The sequence below is a fragment of the Eucyclogobius newberryi genome, unplaced genomic scaffold, assembly GCF_026437365.1.
Source record: "Eucyclogobius newberryi isolate DKJ021-1_F unplaced genomic scaffold, fEucNew1.0.hap1 SCAF_3, whole genome shotgun sequence".
Classification (NCBI taxonomy): Eukaryota; Metazoa; Chordata; class Actinopteri; order Gobiiformes; family Gobiidae; genus Eucyclogobius; species Eucyclogobius newberryi.
The window spans coordinates 11,799,089-11,817,844 of record NW_027315945.1 but is presented as its reverse complement, the minus strand read 5'-3'; the positions used below and the strand labels follow the sequence as shown (position 1 = coordinate 11,817,844).

Below are 18,756 nucleotides of genomic sequence, written 5' to 3'. Positions count from 1 at the left end.
TTATCATTTCGGTAAAGGTATTACAATTATAACAACAGAACTTGAATGAAATGTGAAGCCGTAAAATGAGTTTTGCCTGTGCTTCCACTACACTACCATTAATAATAATAATAATAATAATAATAATAATAATAATAATAATAATAATAATAATAATAATAGTAATTTGACATTTAACGTTCAAGAATATGCCATGTGTGTTTCCACACTTTTGAAGAAAACGGGCTGATTAAAAGTGGGATCAATGCATTATTAAATCAACGCAAACTTTGCCCTACACTCTGCGGAACCTTTGACAAGTATTGTGTTGTTACGACTCGCGTGGGTAAATTTTAACCCCTAATTATAACTGATTATACTAAGTGGGGGCCTACATAAAATGTCGCCTTTGATTTTATTTAGACGATATCAAACCATTTTGTGACGTTCATAATGCATAATAGTGATAATAAATTGTATGTCCCATTCTGACAAACAGGCTACATTATGATTGAAATGTAGTGTGGCCAATCAGAGAGCGGAGCGTGCTTTCATGTTCACTACTGATTGGCTAAAATTGTGGGCGGTGCCTGTATTGTCCACACTAGTGTTACATTGAAAACTGTCCGTCGCGTCCTTCTTGGGTGAAGGTTCATTGCGGTGACTGTACCGTTGGCTGCTACAACATGTCTGGCCGTGTTCTTGTGGGGGTCAAGCGTGTGATTGATTATGCAGTCAAGGTATACGTGTTAAGCTTCTCTACCATGTGTTGTATTTTGATTTTACATGCGAGTGTTGAATTGATTCACCTAATTTTCCGAGTTATGCTAACAGATGCTAACGTGCTAAACGCCACTATCAGTTCACCTGTTTGACATCTACTTTGCTTCTCGCTCAGATTAAAAGGCATTTTAAATCGTGATTATGCTAGATCAGATTGCTTTTTACTAGTTTACTAACTTGTAATCCCTATAAAATAATGAAAATAATTTTGTCTGGAAAACAAATATTCTGAATGGGTTGAATGACAATGACATACAATGAAATGATTGTGACAGTGGTGCAATAGTAAAGTCCTTTACTCTCCGACATTGTGGTGTGTTTTTTCTGTCAAAGCCCAAATGTGGATCCGTCCCGCTGCAGCTGCCCCCAGCAGGATTGGGACAGTGTTGCCTTGTTCAACACCTGGCTTGACCTCACGCTGATAGCCTGTTGGACCGCTCTACTCATTTTTACATCTAGCTGTATTTATTATAAGCTTTACAATATTTTATTTTACACCGAAACTACATTATACCTACAGTGATTAAATATATATTTCTTTTTGCAACTAAAGGTGGGCAATACATTAGAACTTGGATAATAATGTGTGAATGTTGAGTGTATAGTAGATAGTGGAAAATACTACTAAACAGCTGATTTAACGACAGACATTTCACATTTGTCTGATAATTATGCCTGAACTATTAATTTTAAAGATGCGTTTTTAACACATTTCTGTTGAATTGACGATAGTTATCAGGATCCTTAAAAATATATATATATATTTAGATTGACAATATTGCCCACCCTTATTTGTTGCGGTTGCCAGTGAATGCCATACATGGATGTCATGTTTTTTTACAAGCGTTTCCCAAACCAGTTGAAACATGTAGGCCTATCTTTTGTGTTACAGGTACAAAACAAACATATTATTTACAGTTTTTTAGTTTGTGTGACAAAGCCCAGCAAACAACGTGTACAGAATAGTGCTGTAGAATTGAAATTGACTGCAAATATTTAAGAAAATATCCTGTATATAATATGCATATATATAGCATTTTTTTAAGGCTTCTCTCTAATGTTTAGGCTCCTAGACATGTTTAAAATGTGCACTGTAACAGAATCCAACTATCAAAAAATTAAACATCAAATCTAATCTTGAATATTGTAATTATATTTAGATATTTTGCCAAATCTCTCAGCCCTAATACAAACATATTTAACCAACTGAACTCTGCATTTTCTGTGTATTCCCTTGATACTGATGTGCTACTTTAATTTAATTGTATTCCCCTTAGATCCGAGTGAAGCCAGACAAAAGTGGAGTGGTTACAGATGGCGTTAAGCACTCGATGAACCCCTTTTGTGAGATCGCTGTGGAGGAAGCGGTCAAACTGAAGGAGAAGAAGCTCATTAAAGAAGTGGTGGCTGTCAGCTGTGGGCCTCAGCAGGCACAGGTGGGCTCTTCACTTTATCTCTGTCACTTTCGGTTATTGTGGACACTTAATAAGGGCAAGACTCCCTTGAGCATTTAAAAGGTGACTAAAGGGGAAAACAATCAGCTAATGAACTCGTGTCATACATTATCCCATCTGTTTCATTGATTAGATCGTATTAAATGGCGCCCCTGAGTGATTTTTAATGTCAAATTACCCTTTATTTTCATGATATATGGAAACTTAAGCCCTAGCCGGACGGGATTAGTTTTATCTCAGGACAAATGTAAAATTTGAATAACCCCATGATGTCTGTGTGTAATTTAAAAAAATAAATAAATAAATAATTGTGAGCATTTGCATGGGATCACCAATGTCAGTAATTCCCTCCTTTTTACTGTTGCTAGTTTTTTTAAAGAGGCTCTGTCCTCAGTTGCCAGGACAACGGGGTTTTACTTCCGAGGGACAAGTTTTTTCCGCAGTTTGTTTTGTGTCTCTTATACTTTTTAGATGTAGAAGGGAAAAAAAGAAGATTCCTTAGCAAATTATTAATTTGAATGTTGTTCAGATTTGGACATAAAATAGGCATTTTAAATCAATATATTATGCTTCAAGGCACGGACTAAAACGGCCAGAATTAGAAGTGAGCTGTAGGTAAAATATGGGGGAATTTTTACAGACAATTTCACAGAAATGGACGATTCGCTCGGGACTAGAAACACAGACGATGTTCGTAATTATTACAATTTACCAGAGGTCCCGAGATAAAACTAATCCCGTCCGGATAGGGCTTTAGGATGGGAGCTGTCCAATCAACTTGTACATAACAAAAAAAAAATAGCACGTGTGTTTTATTGCAGAAAACATCTTGATAAATGATTAATATTGAAACTTTTTTTTTATGCTGCTGTGACCATAACCTTAAGGATAATTCCAGTAAACCCTTTTCTAAATGTACAACTACAGCTGGAATGAATAAATAAGGGAGTGTCTACAGAGCCGTGGCGCGCTCCCGAAACTGCTAGGCTATTTTGTGCCGCGGGTCCTGAAACTGCTGGGCTATTTGACCACGCCGGGTCAGGGTAAGGGTTAGGGTAAGGGTTAGGGTTAGGGTAAGGGTTAGGGTTAGGGTAAGGGTTAGGGTAAGGGTTAGGGTAAGGGTTAGGGTTAGGGTAAGGGTTAGGGTAAGGGTTAGGGTAAGGGTTAGGGTAAGGGTTAGGGTAAGGGTTAGGGTAAGGGTTAGGGTAAGGGTTAGGGTAAGGGTTAGGGTTAGGGTTAGGGTAAGGGTTAGGGTAAGGGTTAGGGTAAGGGTTAGGGTAAGGGTTAGGGTAAGGGTTAGGGTAAGGGTTAGGGTAAGGGTTAGGGTAAGGGTTAGGGTAAGGGTTAGTGTAAGGGTTAGGGTTAGCCATGAGGCTATATGGCCGTGCCGCGGCTCCTGAAACTGCTGGGCTATTTCACCGCGCCTCTGCAGCCACGGCCAATAAATAAATAGTAGAACAAAATGCATACACTCAGTCCCAAAAATATTGTTATTTATTGAATAATGAGTATGTCTATTAATTATCACTGACATCAAAACAGACTACTGAACTGGACTGTAAATGTGATGAATGTGTGAATGAGAAATAAATGAGAAAAAATAGTGAAATAGAATGTTAAAAGAAATGTGTTGAAAAAATGGAGATTCTCTTTGGATCCCTATTCTGACACTGAAAATGATGTTTACTACTATGGTGTTTCTCCCGTCCAGGAGACGATCCGTACTGCGCTGGCCATGGGAGCAGACAGAGGGATCCACGTACAAGTCATGGGCAAAGACTATGAAACCCTCGGACCTCTGCAGGTGTCAAAGATCTTTGCTGCTCTCGCCAAGAAGGAGGAGGCTCAGCTCATAATCCTTGGAAAACAGGTAAAGATTTGATTTAGATTAAGTTTGAATCTTTGTTTGTTATTGTACATATTCGACAATTGTTGATGATTTTTACTGTCTCAGGCAATTGACGATGACTGTAACCAGACGGGTCAGATGACAGCGGCCCTTTTGGACTGGCCTCAGGTGAGATTTTCCCCTTGTTAATCTTATTTTGAAAACTTTAAATCATTTATGCATGTTTTATAACGAACATCAGCTCTGGAGGACTACATGTTTCAGTAAAGTAATTATGGTTCCAAATATGTCCTCCCTGCGGAGGACATGAATGAATTGAATTGACATGAGAATTGAAAATGTTCCTCCTGTCAGGTGAGTTACATGACTATCGCTTTTAGACCCGTGGTGAACTGTGATAGACGAGGCCTGTTTAGGCCAGCTCGAGCCGATAGAACTCCTGTTGAGCCTGTATTGAGGTCAAAGGTTGCCTGGTGCGATGAAGTCACTATGCAAATTGTACAACACAATTGTAATTGAGTTTCCAAATGTTTTCTTTTGAGTTAACGAGATGTCTTTTACTAAATGGATATGATTTATTTATTTTATCTCTTGTTGTGTAATGTGTTTGTGTACTACTCATTTTAGCCAGTAGATGGTGGTAAAAGGATGGTTAATGGCCTGAAATGACACGTTGTCAATGAAAGTCAAATAAAACACGTTTAAGCAGAGGTGGCGAATGTAGCCAATAATGTACTCAAGAGTAACGTAACTTCAAAATAATATTACTCTATAACTATAAGTTCATGTATGACGTAGTGATTCAAGAAATTACTTGTAAGGGTAGGATTTGAGGATACAGTACTACTACTCAAGGAAGAGTAAAGATCTGATTTCTAATTTGAAGTAATAAATTAATTGGAAGCCCAGAACGTTAAACGATGCACAAATCTGAAGGAACGCGGCAAGAAACGCGCATGAAGCTTTTGTCACATTATGCAAGATTTACTTGCAGTGGGAAGAATAACAAAAAAGTACTCTTACTTCAAACTAAATATTACTAATACAACGAGGAGTAAAAGTATTATGTATGAAAACTAATCTGAAAAGTACAAGTTCTTAAATGTAATTGTGTACTATCCGCCTTTTGTTTTTAAGGCACTGACCATCTTTATTTAAATGTCTATTATAGGGAACGTTTGCCTCAGAACTGACATATGAAGGAGGCAACCTTAAGGTGGTGAGAGAAATCGACGGTGGCCTGGAAACCATTCAAATCAATATGCCGGCTGTGGTGACGGCAGACCTGAGACTCAACACGCCCAGATATGCAACGCTGCCTAACATCATGGTACGCCACATTCCAGCCAACTACCACATAAACATCATCTCTGTCGTTATAACTATACACCGTTCTGTTATTCAGAAAGCCAAGAAAAAGAAGATCGCCTGCATGAGCGCCGCAGACCTCGGGGTGGACTTGACCTCGAGGCTGGAGGTGCTCAATGTAGAAGAGCCTGCAGTGAGAGAGGCGGGAGTAAAGGTGGAGACCGTGGACGACCTGGTGTTGAAACTCAAAGACACGGGGAGGATATAGACTGGACAAGAACACGCAGCGGAGCCAAGAAACACAACGGTGAGGAGGGCTTTACAGTTAAGGCAGCAAGATTAATCACAACATTTGAATGGACACGGTTGGTAAATCGTAAAGGCTGCAACAACAAAATATCCGGTCTTATTTGGCATAAAAACTGATCAAACTTTAGCTTAGATTTGTGCTCAAATGTTCCGAAATGCATAGATGGTCAGTTTGTCAATTCTCCAGGACGCATTTAAAACGTGAAAATCAAACACAATTGGATTATTAAAACTCGTATCTAATTGCAATCCTTTTCAGAACATTTGGTTGGATATTTTTCACAAATTATTCAGCCATTTACAATTTTATTAAAATATAATTTACAACTATAATTCAGAATTTGTATGCTCTTCACCTAACCAAATAATAATTTTGGTATTGGTGATTTTTATTTTGTATAATATCAGAATTTAATTTGAATCATTTTAACATCTTTTTACCCTTTTACGGTAGAAATTATATTGTTGATGGCATAATTTATTATCATTCATAAAGAGCTTTTTTAATTCAGCAGATATGGCTAATTATTGCAAGAATCAAGTCTAGTAATGCTTCTCTTTGTAAATTCAAGTTCACTATAGCCAATATTCTTTACAGATTATTATCATCTGGGTAATCTCTTCTTCAAATTTAAATTGTGCATTGGCAGCACAAATGATGAAACATGTATACACTTTAGTTTAAAGACTTGAAACATCAGCTAAAACGGGCCTACAGGCTTGACATTGTACAGCACATTATTTAATCAATATTTCTTTGTGGAAATGCAGTACGTTTTCCGGCAAAGCAATTAGCCATTTTAATTGCAGCGTTTGTTTATAATCTCATCTCTGTTCAGTTATCTCGTTGTTCCACTACTTCATGAACAAATGCTTTAGTAATCGTAGCCAGAGGACTAACTTGTGTTTGTGTGTAATCCTCCATTTCAGAGCCGGAGTGCTGAGAAACACTGTCCAGCAGCAGGTCCAGACAGTCAAAGGAGGACCACCGTGTTGCCGCGGACTTCCATTACAAGGATGGGCTTAACTGGATTCCATCATGCTGACTTTAGGCAATAACTCTATCCAAAAATGTCTGTTAACCTGTTTATCTGTGGTCATACATGTAAAGAGGTACTTTCTATGTGCATGCCTTTTGTAAATATAAACCTGAACATATCCAAAAGAATTTAAATGAATGGGTTGTGTCTCTCAGTACAAAAAACGGGGAAGTTTTACCTTAAGCGCCTCAGATCTCCAGTGATTGTACAGTGTAATATCACAACGATAAATAAACAGTTTTTATTAACCATTTTGAGATTGTTGTGTGTTTTTTGTATCTTGTGAAACGGTGAATAAAATATTTTTAAAACCAAGGCTATAAACCCAGGTCATTGTTAGATGTTTGAACAGTGAAATGCATGTCAAACTCGACAGCAATAGTTTGGCGTTCCTGGTTTTCCTCCCTGATGTAAAGAGGGCGGGGTCTACCTGACGTACACGTTTGTCGCGCGCGCGTGCACCTGTCCGGTTACGTCTGCTGCGCAAACGGGACAAGACAGATCCATGGACAAGACGCACTTGGCGGGTGCCAATTAGGAAAAGAGTGGGATTTTGTGGCACTTTACAAGCTGCGAATGTCGGTGTACGTTTAACAATGACACTAAAGAATAGTGGACTTTCTGGAGTTTGGATTTGCGCAGTACTTTCCCTTCTGCCTCAAGGTAACCTCAAAACTTGTTTCTACTTTAGTGCGTAAAGCCGTCTTGGAGTCACTACGCGCGTAAATAACAGTAGTTGTATAAATGTAGTCATTTAACAGGCTTTCTGAGACGTTTGGCCCTTTGTTAAGGACACAGACTAATGCAGGGTTCTGTATTCTGCGGGAAATAACGTCAAACTATTGGCTCTTATGAAAAAAACCTTTGTGATATAATTGTAGAGTGTATAATAAGATAAAACATTGTGTATTTTATTTATAGGTATGATCATATTAGACTATCATAGGCTAAATTGTATTGTAAAGCAGAGGTTCAATTTTACCCGTGGATACGTTTACTGCATAAACATCCTTTGTAAAGTTATGTCTTAAGAGGAAATATCTTCTGATTTGTAAAGTTGTTAGAGCATTAAAGATTATAAAATACTTTATAAGCAATCAACATGTTATTGCTTCATTAATATGAATTCACTAGCAAGGACCACAACCCCAGCTACGATGCAAAGATGTTTATTGGCATAAGAGAAACATGAACAACACAAATGTACAGAAATGGATGCCGTTTTGGGGCTTCTGGTGATTAGGACTGTAGGCTCGATACCCACATCTAAGAGATAAATTAGAATAAATAGAATAATTAAAAGAGGGTGGGAGGGAGGGGCACAAAGTCACAGACCTGATGTGTGTGACCTGGATGCTGAAATAGTGTAGCTGCTGGAAGGGGCGAGAAAGGGGTGTGGTCCTGCTCCCCAACTTAAGGTAACAACATTATCTTCATAACAATATAGTTTGGATTTATTTTCTAAATAGAATCTTTGGGGACCCATATTTGGCTCGTGAGCCCCATGTTGTGAATGCTTGATGTAACTGGACCTGTTGAACCTCCTGGGCAGGTTCCCTGTGTCAGCTGAAGCTGACTGCAGCTGGGCCTGTGCACAACAGTGCTTTAGTGGGGGACACTGTGACTCTAGCTGTGTCCTACCGTGGAGCCACTAACCCTGCCCTGATCTGGAAGAAGGGCTCTGTCCCTGTGGTCACCTGGACCATTGACTCCAGCACTCCTCCAGACATAGCCCCCAGCATGGCCAACGTCCTGAGGGTCAGCGCCAACGGTTCCCTTCTGTTTGAGAATGTGACTCTGGACTACACCAGCAGCTACAGTGTGGAGATGACCAAGTCTGGACAGGGCTCTGCCACACTAAACTTCACTCTCACGGTCTATGGTTAGTGTACTGTTATTAGAGTTTCTCTCGGCAAGATGGTCTCACTTCCCACACTTATTGCCTAGAGTTTACACTTTCCTCACCCCACTGAACTAAAGCTCTAGCGTAAAGTAACAGAGAAAGGCTAACTCAATCAATTACACAATTAGTACTTACACAAGAAGTAAACAGCACACTGGGTGTGTGCTTTTTACTTCTTACCCTGAAGCTAAAACCTATGACCTCAACATCCAGACTCGATGACTGAACATATAGTGTAGATGGAGAGTTTGACGTGTCTCACATCTTTGCAGTGGTCCTGACCTGAGGGCTGTGAGGAGCTACAGTGCTGTTTACATATTCAAAAGTACGCCCTGCAGGCCACAGAAGTCTGATCGTATGTTTATAAAACTGGGGAAGTAATCTAGTGCTGGACAGTAAACACATCTTAAGTTTCATCAATGATTATAGTTTATATGATATCATATACAGTATTTTACATGTGCATCCAGTATAACAAGTAACATGAAAACAGAGTTATTATGTTACTTGTTACACACAGAGTAAACAGCCCTGCAGTGTAAACTGAACCTTCTCTCACCTGCTGTTGTTTTAAGAAATGGCATTTTCAAGAATAAAATCTACAGCATTGAAGATGCTTCATATTCAAATAAAATAAAAAGCAACAGAACAACAGTATGGTGAGGCCATTGGCTCCACCCCTGGGTCAGCACCATAAGAACTCAACTCTGTAAAAAATAACAAAAACAACAATCCTGGCCATTTATAAGTTTGTTTACTGTCATGGCCATAAAAACTTCTAAAGAATTGTAAGGATGGACACATATTTGTACTTTATTTCCTCAATAAACACAGTCTGAAGTCAGCTTGAATGACACCCATTCCTCTAAGTCATGCTCCTACTTTTTAAATGTGACGTACTGAATTTTCCAATTTCTCACTGAAGTATACTGTTATTAATGCAGGGAGAACACACACGATGCGATGTAGTGTTGCATGTTGTTGTTGATAATAACACTCGGAATATTGTTTTTGTCACTGTGATCCAATAAAGTGCTGCGCTATTTTGATTGACAGAAAAGTTTGAGAACGTGACCCTGAGCTCACAGCCAGACTCGGCGGTGGAGGGATCCGAGCGCTTCACCCTGCGTTTCGCCACGGCCCGGGGCGTTGTCCAGGAGAACAAGTGGTTCTTTAATGACACCGAGATTCAGTCCAACTCCCATTACTCCGTGATCCAGACGAGCCTAGTGATCCACACTCCCAACAGGACAGACACAGGGCTGTACACGCTGACACTGAGGAACCCCTTCAGCAGCGCCACCGTGCACGCCATCATCACTGTTTTGTGTAAGATTTACCAACCTCCCCAGCTTTTCATTATTCTTTTCTTTTTATTATTCTTTTTTTTTCTTTATCTATTTTTCTTTTTATTATTCTTTTCTTTTTATTATTCTTTTTTTTTTCTTTATCTATTTTTCTTTTTATTATTCTTTTCTTTTTATTATTCTTTTTTTCTTTATCTATTTTTATTTTTATTATTCTTTTCTTTTTATTATTATTCTTTTTTTCTTTATCTATTTTTATTTTTATAATTTTTATTTTTCAGGTATTTTTTTTTTAATGATATATATGTGTATATAAGGGTGTGTATATTTTATGTGTATGTATACTGTATATCTATATATGTATATTTGTTCTTTCTTCCTCTACAAACGTCAGTTTGTTTTATTAACGTTTTTGTTGTATTATGTTTTTAAAAAAATAGGAAAAAAAAGGTTTATCCACTTCATAACTCTATTTACTGTTTTAGAAAGCTTATCTTGAACCTTGGCATTGTTTTTGTTTGGAATTGATCATAGTCTTTTGAACTGTAATAATGTGTTTCGGAATAATTTTTTCAATACTAAGATTACTGACGGAGAATATATACATATATACATGTTATCGGGACAGTAATTGCAGGAATGTTAACAAGGTCAAAACATTTTCTTATACTTGTTATTGGGTACATTTTAACCAGGAAATGTACACTGTCACATGAACCTAGTAACATACCATATAACTTGTGCACAAAGTATTTAGACTGGTTGAATTAAATTAAAGCATTGCCGCAGTATGAGACCTAATACCTCTATAAAGACAATGTTCCTATCTCGCAATGGTGCCCAAACGCCTGACCCCAAAGATCCTTAAGTTGAATTGGTCATTTCTCCTTCCAGTGAACCCCAAATTATATATTTGACCCTTTTTGTCATAACTGTTTTGCTCTTTATTCTTACAGGGAAGAATTTATGAAAACAAATGTTAAATTGAGCAAAGTTAGCATCTCATCTTAAAGGAGACATAGTATTTCATTATTTACGTACTTATTTATTTATTATGTATTTAAATAATTCAAAACTCATGTACAGGAACAACAACATAAGTAGATCATCATATTACATTTTGTTCATTGTAAACCGTAATATTGATCTTAAACAGCTTAGTAACAGAAACACGTCCATTGACTTCCTGTTCAAAACTGCAGAACTGAGAAGCCTCTTAGTACAGGGATGTGGGCGGGGATAGGGGGTAGGTGAAAACAAGAAATCTCAAGTACTCCGGTCTCAGTTACAGGACAATACATTATTACTCAAACATCCTTGAACCAGTCAAAATACAACTCTGAGTAAACTAATGATGAGGTAACGCTGTTGTAACGAGGTTAAACGGTTAATACAGTTGATTTGGCATAGTATGTCACGTAACATAAAGCGTAACTTATATTATTGTTCGCTTACATTTCTTTAGTTTTGTAATTTTGTCTTTTCTTTCTTATTTCCTTATCTTCTCTTGGACAGATGGACCAGATGAGCCAGTACTCACGCTGAGCCCAGCCCAGCCGTTTTACGTTTCTGGTACTTCCCTCCATCTCTCATGCAGAGCTGAAGGACTCCCACCTCCCGCTGTAACATGGATGTTTGGTGGTAAAACGTTAAATAATAACAACAACGACAATGCCAAAGGAGTTCTGAATCTGACTGACGTACAGACGAGCCAGGACGGAGTATACACCTGCTCGGCGCTCAATGGGCAAACAAGCACAAGTCGCCAAAAGAACGTGACTATCAAAGTTTACAGTAAGACGGATTGGCTTTTCTATTTTATTTTTGTATTAGTACTTCAGTAATGTGGTCAAAGTAATCCCTTATTCACCCAGGAGTGGTACATAGAGGTCTAGTCCAGATGATTACTTATTTAGAAGTTATAGATTTTAATATGTTGAATGATGTTCCTTATCATAATGTTTTTGTTCATGCCCGTGTAGTCTTATTGTATATCTTGAGCGCTTCTTGTGATATTATGTGTGCTAGGTCGACAATCTAAAATGGTTAAATCTAAAATTCTCTTACTCAGAAACATAATATTTTCTAATTCTGTTTCCATAACTATGCCAAGAATAACTGTCCAACACTAAAAAGTATTGCATAAAACAAAACAGAGCAAGAACTGTGGAACCTTTCACAATACACCTTACCAATTCAGGAAGTTCATTGGCGGCTAAACTATGTATTAGTAGCAACAATGAGCAACAGAGAGTGAGGCAATGGATTATTAGACTTATCAATAGACTTTTTATATCCCTTTTGTCCAAAACCTAACCAATAACATGCTGTATTTCCATATTCCTTGTGCACAGAAAGGCCAAAAGGCAGTCCAGTGTGCTCTGTGAGGTCCTTGTCTGACGTGCACCTGCAGTACGAGTGCTCGTGGCCCGGAGGAGCCCCAGAAGCCGTCGTGACTTTCCCTGGACTGAGCAACAGCAGCAGGGCCCCGGGACGCCTCAGCCTCAACGTGACGGCTACAGACAGCCTCAGCGGGACGCCAGTGTCCTGTACTGCATCACACCCACTGCAGCAGGGCATGTGCAACATCACCGCAAGTACGTTTGTGTGGGCCGCAAGAGAAACACTTAGAAATAAAGACATCAATAATTATGACAAAAATGCATTTGGACTCAATGGACAGAATATAGTTGAATGAGTAGAAGAGCATAAAGAGCAACACATTCAGTATATGTAAAGAGTATAACCATTTATCATGAAAATATGAATGAAAAAACAATTGTTCACTTTTTCATGAAAATTAATGCAACGTCATTTATTGTTTAAGATTGTTTGTAAAGGGACAATATGACAAAATTCAGTAAAAACATATTTTCGCTTAAAAAAAAAGAAAAAAGTATTTATTCACTTGCATATTCTCCTCTGACCCAGGCGCCCCAATTCCCTTCCTGCCCTTTCTGACATTTGGAGTGGATTTAAAGGGAAAGATCCGCGTCACCATGAGCTGTCTGAGTGCTGTGTTGCCTACACCCGTTGTGTCGTGGCTCAGAGGCACAGAGGCAGTGAGTAACGGGCCGATGACCAGCATCAGCTCCACTCAGCTCACCATCCTGGATTATAACATCAGCACCTTTCTCCTCCACAACTACACCTGCTCCTGCCGCAACCTACTGGGAGTGCAGAAACGTCAAATACAGCTTCTGGGTACCGTTCCATCTTTTGTTTTACATTTTCTTCACACACACTGCTTCCTTTATAACTTAGGCATCTGACTGCTTTGATTTTGAAGTGACAAGTAAACTAAACCTTAGAAATGATCTCTTTAGGGTACATACTTCATGGGACTGGGAAGTGAAGGGCAGTTTGTGAAAAGAGTGGGGAGACATACAGCATTTGTCAAAACCAGGAGACACAGTGCATATAGCATGTGTGGGACCTGCGAACAAAGCCCTGTGTTTATGCATTCCTAAGATTAAAGGGGCCGTACACTATTTGTATGGAATAAAGTAACATTAATTTTGCCCCAGTTCTGATATTTTGTGATCAAAAATGAACTGGAGGAACAAAATACACGCAGTATGTCCCTGTACACAATTCGACTCACCAACTGTAGTCACTGAAAAGAATGTTCTGCCATTTGTACACTTGAAAGCATCATGTCACTAAGTCACCATAGATAACCATATAAATGATCATGGTCCAAAATATCATCCATGAATCAAACTTGTTTTTTTGGTTGTAGTTTGACTTGACTTCATCACTGTCGTGCACATCTCCTTAGGGTCATGTTGCCTGCAGCTGTAATTTAAAAAGACTGGCGTTGTTGGTCACATAGAAACAATGAGGCCTCTGACGGGGGGCTAAGTAATACCTGAGATTGCCTTTTCTCTTAAACAAAGCTCTACAGTCTGCTCACCAAGTCCTCCTCTCCCCTCTGTCTGCAGCACCCGCCATCTCCGATTCCAGCCTGTTCACAAACCAAGAGGGGACAGTCGTCACTTTGACCTGGGAAGTCCCGCCCACGTCTATTGTTACAGGTGATGGGTGTTCTAGGTGTTTTGTGGATACGTAAGCTGATTCATCAGTACAAGCTTTTCTACTGAGAAGTCTGGTTCTAAATCTGTGCTCATCAGCAGAAGCGAGGAGGAATGTTGAAAGTAGAAACATCCTGGGAATATAGGGGTGTAAACAAGGGGAACAGGGCCGAAAGTGTAGAATACAAATGGCTTTCTCTTTTCATATGTCCTTTTTCAGTCGTATTATCAAAATGAGCTCATATGAGCAGAAAGGGTGTGTACGTGTATGTTATGTAATGCCATTGTTTTGAAGTAATTTAAAGGTGCATTTTGTAAATTTTCTGGTGAAGAGTCTGCCACTCGCTTGTCTTCATGGAGATGTTATTGCTTGTTCCACAAATGGCTTTTAACTCATCTGTCAATATGCAGGACGCCCCTAAGGGGGGGCCTGGGGGGCTTAGGCCCCTCTTGACCAGCCAGCGGTCAGGCCATGTCTGACCGGCTGGAAACTGTAAATTAGCATGTGAATACATTTTTCTCAGTGCTTTCTCATGTTTGTGCCACAACAATAAAAAAAGTCAATCTACAAAGTTTATAAGTTTGAAATATACATTTGAAGTCATATACTAACTGTCTTGATTTAAAGGAGCCTGCTGTAATAACACTAGAGAAATAAAGATGTGAATGCATCACCTGCATGTGACACATGCATGCAAGTGAATACAATAAAAACAATGCACTCCATGACTTATGTCATTATAACCCTACTTTTTATAACTTTTTCCTCAACATTTATTAATAGTAATTTTAGTTATATTAATACAAATATGTCCATCCTTTAATATATTAGTCAGTGTCATAATAAAGTGAGAATAAATCAAGGCTAATTTAAACTGAATAAGGAAAATCATGAATCAAATCTGCCTTTTTTTTACATTTTAAATGTTTCACGAGGACCTTGGTATTACTGCGATATAGTGACTTTGTTGCAATATTTTGCCATATATTGTGCAGCTTACTGGCCGACCCAAAATGTACAGGAGGTCCTACTCGCCACTCGTGTTTGAAAATCCTGGAGGTGCCAGTGTCTGTTTGGAGACAGTGTCTGATAATATGAACACACCCCAAATGTACCCACTGCATTTCAACCCACATTTGATCCAGCATTAACCGTAACATTGTGGTTTTCTTACAGGGTTCGACGTTCAAATGCAGGGCCCAGATCTTGGGCGTTCTTACCGTAATGACTCCAGAGGCACCAGTCGATCAAATGTATTTCGCACCATCCAACAAAAGCTTGGCTCGGCTCGATCAGCAGACATTCTATCCCTGGACCCCAAGAAGACCTATAAGTTTAGAATCGTCCCCAAAGCTCGCCTGGCAGAGGGGGAGCCATCCAAAGTGATACAAGTCGGTCCAGGTATGACAATGATGCGCAAAACCTGAAAATAGTTTGTTTTGCTCTTGCTCCTTTCAAGTTTGAGCCTTTGGTTGAGTTGACTCCCTAAATATGTACACTTTCTCATGAAAGAAAACACCTCTTTTCATCAATAGCTTTGTAAAAGAAATGTTATCTTCAGGATGTTTTCTTTTCTCACAGTTTTAGATAGAGAGCAGCATAAAAAAACTATTATTTTTATCCCAAATGTGGCCAGATCTAGTTTTCTCAAAATAACATCCATCTCATCATAAACCTTTACATGTACAGGACGCAAAATCAACAAAAATGTTAATGTCAGTAGGGGGCCCAAACTCAACTGGCGATCTTTGGGTTTGTGGGTAAACTGAATCAGTACTGCTCCAAAATGATTCCACTTTTACTCTATAGTTGTGTAAAAAATCTACATATTTTCAAATCTGTTGTGAGAGTGTAAACTGCTCCTATAATGAACTGTTGTGCGGCTCCTAGGTGAAGGGTTGAGTAAGTCGGCCATCGCTGGAATAGCAGCCGGGATTCCAGCGGCGATTATTTTGCTTCTGGTACCGATGGGCCTGATCTTCCTCTTGATTTACAAAAATGATGACAGTAAGGACTGAACTAACCCATTATTTTAGTGAACAGTTCATTAAAAAAATATCTGGTTAATCAAACTTTATTTTTCCAGATGATCAGGCCAGGTATCCAGCAACAACAGACAAGGTGAGATTGAATGGGAGTTTTATAGATTCAAAAAAAAAAAAAATCAGATAATGTATTAAAATAAAAGCAAGGATCTATTTCCACTGTTATTACTGCTTTTTATTGAAATATAATGTGTGCAGTTTGTTTCGTCACTACTTCTGCTACTGGTCATTATTACGCATTTCCCAAAGGAGTTCCTCAAGGCTCTATTTTAGGCCCAATTTTATTTTCCATTTCCACACTGAAGGTAATGGATGTGGTCTTCCCAGCATAACCTTATTGATTTTTTTTATTTTCTTCAAATGTTAGGTATATTGGCTTTGTATTTGACCTTTACCTCTCTTTTAAGACTTATTCACAAAATTTGGTTGGAAAAATAAAGATTACGCTTGGTTTATATTATTGTAACAAATCCTGCTTCACTTTTCAGGCTCTGGTACGTCTAACCGTTTTACCTGTTTGGATTGTGGTGATACTCTTTATGTTCATGCAACAGCAAAATGCCTTCAAACTTTAAATATCACTGCGCATTTTATTCAAGCGCAAATGTGTTATTTCTTATGCCGTGTGCTGCAATCAAATTTGGCCCAAGTCACAGTTAGAAAAAGAGATATGGATACTAGATTGGCCCATACTTCTAGTTATTCGATAGAAATGTTATGGCATGTGAGTTGAACATTTTAGGTTTTTACATGATTTGTATAATTATTCTTTTTAAAGGGTATGAAGACCAAAGCAGAGCTGGCCTCTAACAACATCCGAATGGCTGGAGGTCAAAATACTTACCACTACTTAGACCAGGTATCGCACTACTAAAGGAAACAGATTGTGCCCTACATTGTCTGGATTTAAATAGTTCTTCATTGTTCTTTTTAGGTCCCTTCTGAGCGGTCCATGGATCTGCCCACGTTTGTGCCTCCTCCTCCTGTCCGAGTTGCTACCACTGTATGAAGAAATATTGGATGTAAACACTGTTTTATTTTAAGTTAACCTTTTGTATTTATTATATTTTTGAATAATTTAATGAGAACCATTCTGATATGCTGCCCAAATGAATTATCGCTATTTAATAAATAGATTAGAATCATACATTTAATTTATCTGTTATTGTCTTCCTTTCACTTTCACCACGCATTGTTGGGGTTGAAAATACCATATTTCTGCTTTGCTGGAGGTGCAGTTGATAAAAGTGTTGCATATGTGTGGTTGCTACTGTCATGGCGATGGGTGTTCAATTCCTGGCCTTGACCATTTCACAAATCTTACTCCTCTCACTCCTCCTTTCACGCTACATCTGTCCTGTGAAAAAAGTATTTTAGACAGAAAAAAGCAACAATAACAGCAACAACAAAACATATTTTCCACTGGAGTGAAATGAATTGGCTCCTTGCTCTAGTTATAAAATGTAGCCAGCAGAGGGAGGTGTTTAATTATTACGTCTGAAAAGAAATGCTCTCAAGCAGTCTTCTCTGCTCAGTACATTTGGAAAGCATTTACAGTTTTTGTTGAAGTAAAATAAATACGTATCTTTCATTTTAAGCTTTGCCAGATCTCCAGTTGTTTTATAATTAAGAGTGGGCTGTGCATTAGTTTTAAATTTAAGCTAAAGCATACATTGTCCCCACAGGTGCACACAAAACAACTTAAAGCTGAAAATTACTTGTTTATGATGGCTCAAGTGATGGATCAACTGTGAAGTACACTTGATCAACAGACAGTAGAAAGCTAGAACACATCTAGAAATATATACACCAATGCTAATGTTACAGCAACACATTGTTTTTTTTATAGAATGCAAACAATTAGGCATGAATGATATTGGTAAAAACTAATATATTTAATACATTATCGGGAGTATCCTAGTCACAAAACTCTGAAGATATTCCAACAAATGTGCTAAAACATGTTTTTATGTGCATTAGTTGAAGCAAGGTAAAGAATGAATGAGAACACAGTAATTCAAAGTGATTTACGTAACAAAAAGTGCATTAAAAATCCAATGCAAAATATAATAATTATAAAAAGAGAAGGGCGCCGATCAAATCCCTTCAATTAACATAACTAAACAAAACTGTTTGATCCCAGATAGAATTGTGGTTTAAGTATCGGACAAAAGTGAGTCAAAGGGGTGAAATAACCCAACATGCAGAGATATCATTGATGTAATCAATCACATTTACAACATAAGTTGTTAAAGTGGTCTGATATAATCTGAGGTGAAAAATACATAAAGTGCATTCAAGGAAACAAAATTAAAGAAAGAAATGCTTTCTCTGATACTACTACTGTAAAACAAAATAATGAACATGACACAGAACGAACACAGAGACACAAATAACACAAGACATCCAAGTATAGCCCTGAATGTGAAGTCCGGCATGCTGGATTTGTCCCAATTCATCTGTCCATTTTTTTCCAAATTGTGTGTAAACATAATTTTTGTCAATATTTTGAACATTTATTATTATTTAAGTCTAGTCTTTCATTGTTGGTTAAGTTTGTGTCATCTATTTTTCCTGCTGCCAGAAGTATGCTCCAGAAGTATCCATTTATTGTGTCCATGGGAGGAGTTTTGAGACCCCGATACACAAAGTTAGGACTAGGATCTATCTGCTGTAGATACAGTCGGCATGTCATAGGGGACATGGTCTGCCATAGGGTCAGCCCTATGTTCCCTAGTATCTAT

General features: G+C 38.3%; 2 protein-coding genes across 2 annotated transcripts; both read left to right on the top strand.

Annotated features, from left to right (window-relative positions):
- The first annotated feature begins 559 nt into the window (after positions 1-559).
- On the top strand, positions 560-6,973 carry etfb (electron transfer flavoprotein subunit beta). Its single transcript, XM_072460715.1, has 7 exons — positions 560-719; positions 2,040-2,198; positions 3,928-4,086; positions 4,171-4,233; positions 5,237-5,395; positions 5,471-5,680; positions 6,613-6,973. The coding sequence occupies exons 1-6, from the start codon at positions 666-668 to the stop codon at positions 5,639-5,641; spliced, it is 765 nt and encodes a 254-aa protein (XP_072316816.1). The 5' UTR covers positions 560-665; the 3' UTR covers positions 5,642-5,680; positions 6,613-6,973.
- Positions 6,974-7,303: 330 nt separating this feature from the next.
- On the top strand, positions 7,304-17,088 carry vsig10l (V-set and immunoglobulin domain containing 10 like). The gene is made up of 12 exons (XM_072460564.1): positions 7,304-7,385; positions 8,275-8,604; positions 9,682-9,954; positions 11,448-11,726; positions 12,287-12,529; positions 12,864-13,136; positions 13,877-13,969; positions 15,144-15,368; positions 15,858-15,974; positions 16,054-16,088; positions 16,791-16,871; positions 16,947-17,088. The coding sequence occupies exons 1-12, from the start codon at positions 7,319-7,321 to the stop codon at positions 17,019-17,021; spliced, it is 2,091 nt and encodes a 696-aa protein (XP_072316665.1). The 5' UTR covers positions 7,304-7,318; the 3' UTR covers positions 17,022-17,088.
- Positions 17,089-18,756: the final 1,668 nt, after the last annotated feature.